Source organism: Triticum aestivum, chromosome 3B (assembly GCF_018294505.1).
Source record: "Triticum aestivum cultivar Chinese Spring chromosome 3B, IWGSC CS RefSeq v2.1, whole genome shotgun sequence".
Classification (NCBI taxonomy): domain Eukaryota; kingdom Viridiplantae; phylum Streptophyta; class Magnoliopsida; order Poales; family Poaceae; genus Triticum; species Triticum aestivum.
Genome location: NC_057801.1, coordinates 795,481,107 through 795,483,731, shown reverse-complemented (window position 1 = coordinate 795,483,731; position 2,625 = coordinate 795,481,107). Strand labels below are relative to the sequence as shown.

The window sequence follows — 2,625 nt, the reverse complement described above, 5'->3', positions numbered from 1 at the left end:
TCTTCTTTAAGGGTACTACAAATACCCCTATTATTTCCACTCTCTAGTCGAGGGGTAATAAAAAGATGGCATGTATCATCAAATCCACCCAGTAGTACGTGCCCGTGCGTGTCTAGTAATCTACATGCATCATGTGGCTAGCTAGCTTAGCAAGGTTTTGAAAGTTGGTCCTCCATAAATCTTGCCGCAAAAAGCTTTATTAAGGAATGTGTATGATGTTGAATCTTCAATGCCCTAAATGTTTGCTAAGCTTTTCAGCTACATAGCCTTTCTTAATTCAAGTAATAACATACACTGGAAGATGTTACTAGAAATCAAGGCATGGCATGCATATGTGTGCTACTACCTTGCATGTATGAGTTGTTGCATGCTTTGGTGCAGCAGGCGCTAGTGCCATGGAGGATATATGTGATCGTCCAGATACCAATTAGCTTGCGTGCTTGACGGCTCAATTGTCAGTTAATCCTCTCCCACATTCAGGGACGAAGCTAGAAAAAAAGTTTGATGGGGTCATCTATATGACAGTGGGTTCATCCTTCTATAAATGTTAGTGACTAGTACTAAATTAGTGAAGGAATTTTAAATTTCATTGGGGTCAATTGACCCCAATGCCTATGAGGCAGCTACGTCCCTTCCCACATTGTACGTGCACATAGGAAAAAGGTGACTGACCCAGAATTTAAATTTAGTCATCTGACCTCTAGCCAGTCCCTCCCCAATCACATGTAAGTGGACGGAGATATAAAAGAGTAAATGAGGAGTATAATTGCATCGACCAACAAATAAGGGCTTTAAATAGACACGTCCGGACCGGACAAAATCGGCCGACGTTTAGGGCCCAGATTTATTAAGTCCGGGACACCACACGAATCACGAGAAAAGTTTTCCGTAAGTAACGCATATAAGTACATTTATTCTTGTAGCATGAGTATACGAAAGTCCTCGTAGAATCTGACCCCGATCGGAGACTAGAGCCTGATGAATACGTTGTACTCGACGGTGGCGTCACCGGTCTTGAGGTCCAAGGTGTGCGTCCTGGCCTGCGCGTACCCGCGGGCCCACCTGAAAACGCCTGTACCGCCGATGACAGCCATCTCACGGACCTTGGTGAACACGGCGTTATGACCCATAATGGCGATGCTGCTGCCGTTGTACTTGCCGGTGGTGAAGACGAAGTTCATGTTCATGAGCATGGCGAGCTGGTCCTTGCCAGCGGCGATGTAGGTGCCCTGGGCGCGGCCCATGAGCCTGGACGAGTTGAGGCCGGGGCCCTCGGTGAGCGGGTCGTCGATGACGGTCACGAGGCCGAAGGCTGTCTTGGAGGTGTTAGTCGCCGCCCCGCGCGCCACCCGCACCGCCGTCGGGTCCGGTCCGCTCACCACGTCGTGCCAGTATACCTTGAGGTGTGTCTCCTTCTCGGACGACGCGGTCTGCGGCTGCATGGTGGCCAGGGCGAGGAGGACGAAGAAGAGCGCCGCAGAGGCCATGTTTTTTCTGTTGAGTAGTCTGTGTTTCGCTGCTGTGTGCTGTAACGCGTGTGTGTATTTGGCTGTAGTGCCTACTGTGTATGTATGCTTAGTATTTATGCGCTGCGCCTGGGCGCGAAAGCAGGCATGCGTGCATTAGGTGGCACGTTGACAGCTGAGCAAGAGGAAGCAAAGATGGTAGGTCGCGCTTCCGCATACCTTTCAATTCAAGAAGCAAAGTGTCCAACAACTGTGCGGAGTACCTTTCTTCCTTTCAAGCAAGCGGTGTGGTGCTTTCATTCCCTTTAGCACATGAGAAAATTCTAATTGTCTATATCATTGCAACTGTTCTTTCCAGATGTAGAAACATGAAATAAGCATGCAATAATGTTGGAGCCCCTAAACTCCATGAACGGTAAGCGTGAGCAAAAATGGGTACTTGTTAGGTCGGTTGTGTCATGTCTATAGATATGATATGCTCCCCTGTTGTATGAGTGACAGCGTGAATGTGATGTGATGTAAGAGCGGACTGAATGTGATGCTCCCCTGCTCCTTGCTCAGAGCTTTCCACCCTCAGGCTTCGTAGATACTCCCTCCATATCAAAATATATAAGAAGATTTTTGACACTATCATGGACTCTAAAAACATTTTATAGAAAGTTACAGAGGGAGTGTTAAACTAGGAGTTACACATATGTCATGCAAATGTTATTCATAAAAATGGCTAATATGTTACTCTAAGTTTGTAAACACACAACATAAATCCAGAAGAAAAACTAATATCTTACTACCTAATTTGCAAACTACAAACTGTAGAAAATACTAGGATGGCTACAATATGTCTATGTTGTTTGGTTGGTTTGGTGTGATCCTGACAGAGGTATATATAGAGTACAATTTTCGCAATTTTTTTAACATATACCGTGTACAATGGAGGAGAGAGATTTAGGGTACAAACATGGTTGCTCAAACATATTCTATATCTTTATCTCTAACTCAAACGTATTTGTATCTCTAATATTCCCACTCAGTTGTGAAGCAGTGAAGCGGACAATTACGACTGAATTTGAAGTCTTGCACGCGCACCGTATTCTCGGCTGCGCCATCAATCACCTGCGTCTCAGATGGGTCGGCACCTAGGGCGGTAACCGCGTCCCCT

At 46.1% G+C, this 2,625-nt stretch overlaps 1 protein-coding gene across 1 annotated transcript; it reads right to left on the bottom strand.

The window, feature by feature from the left end:
* Positions 1 to 742: 742 nt before the first annotated feature.
* LOC123066625 (dirigent protein 22-like) lies at positions 743 to 1,544 on the bottom strand. The gene has a single exon (XM_044489673.1). The coding sequence runs from the start codon at positions 1,485 to 1,487 to the stop codon at positions 969 to 971; it is 519 nt and encodes a 172-aa protein (XP_044345608.1). The 5' UTR covers positions 1,488 to 1,544; the 3' UTR covers positions 743 to 968.
* Between the last annotated feature and the right edge of the window lie 1,081 nt (positions 1,545 to 2,625).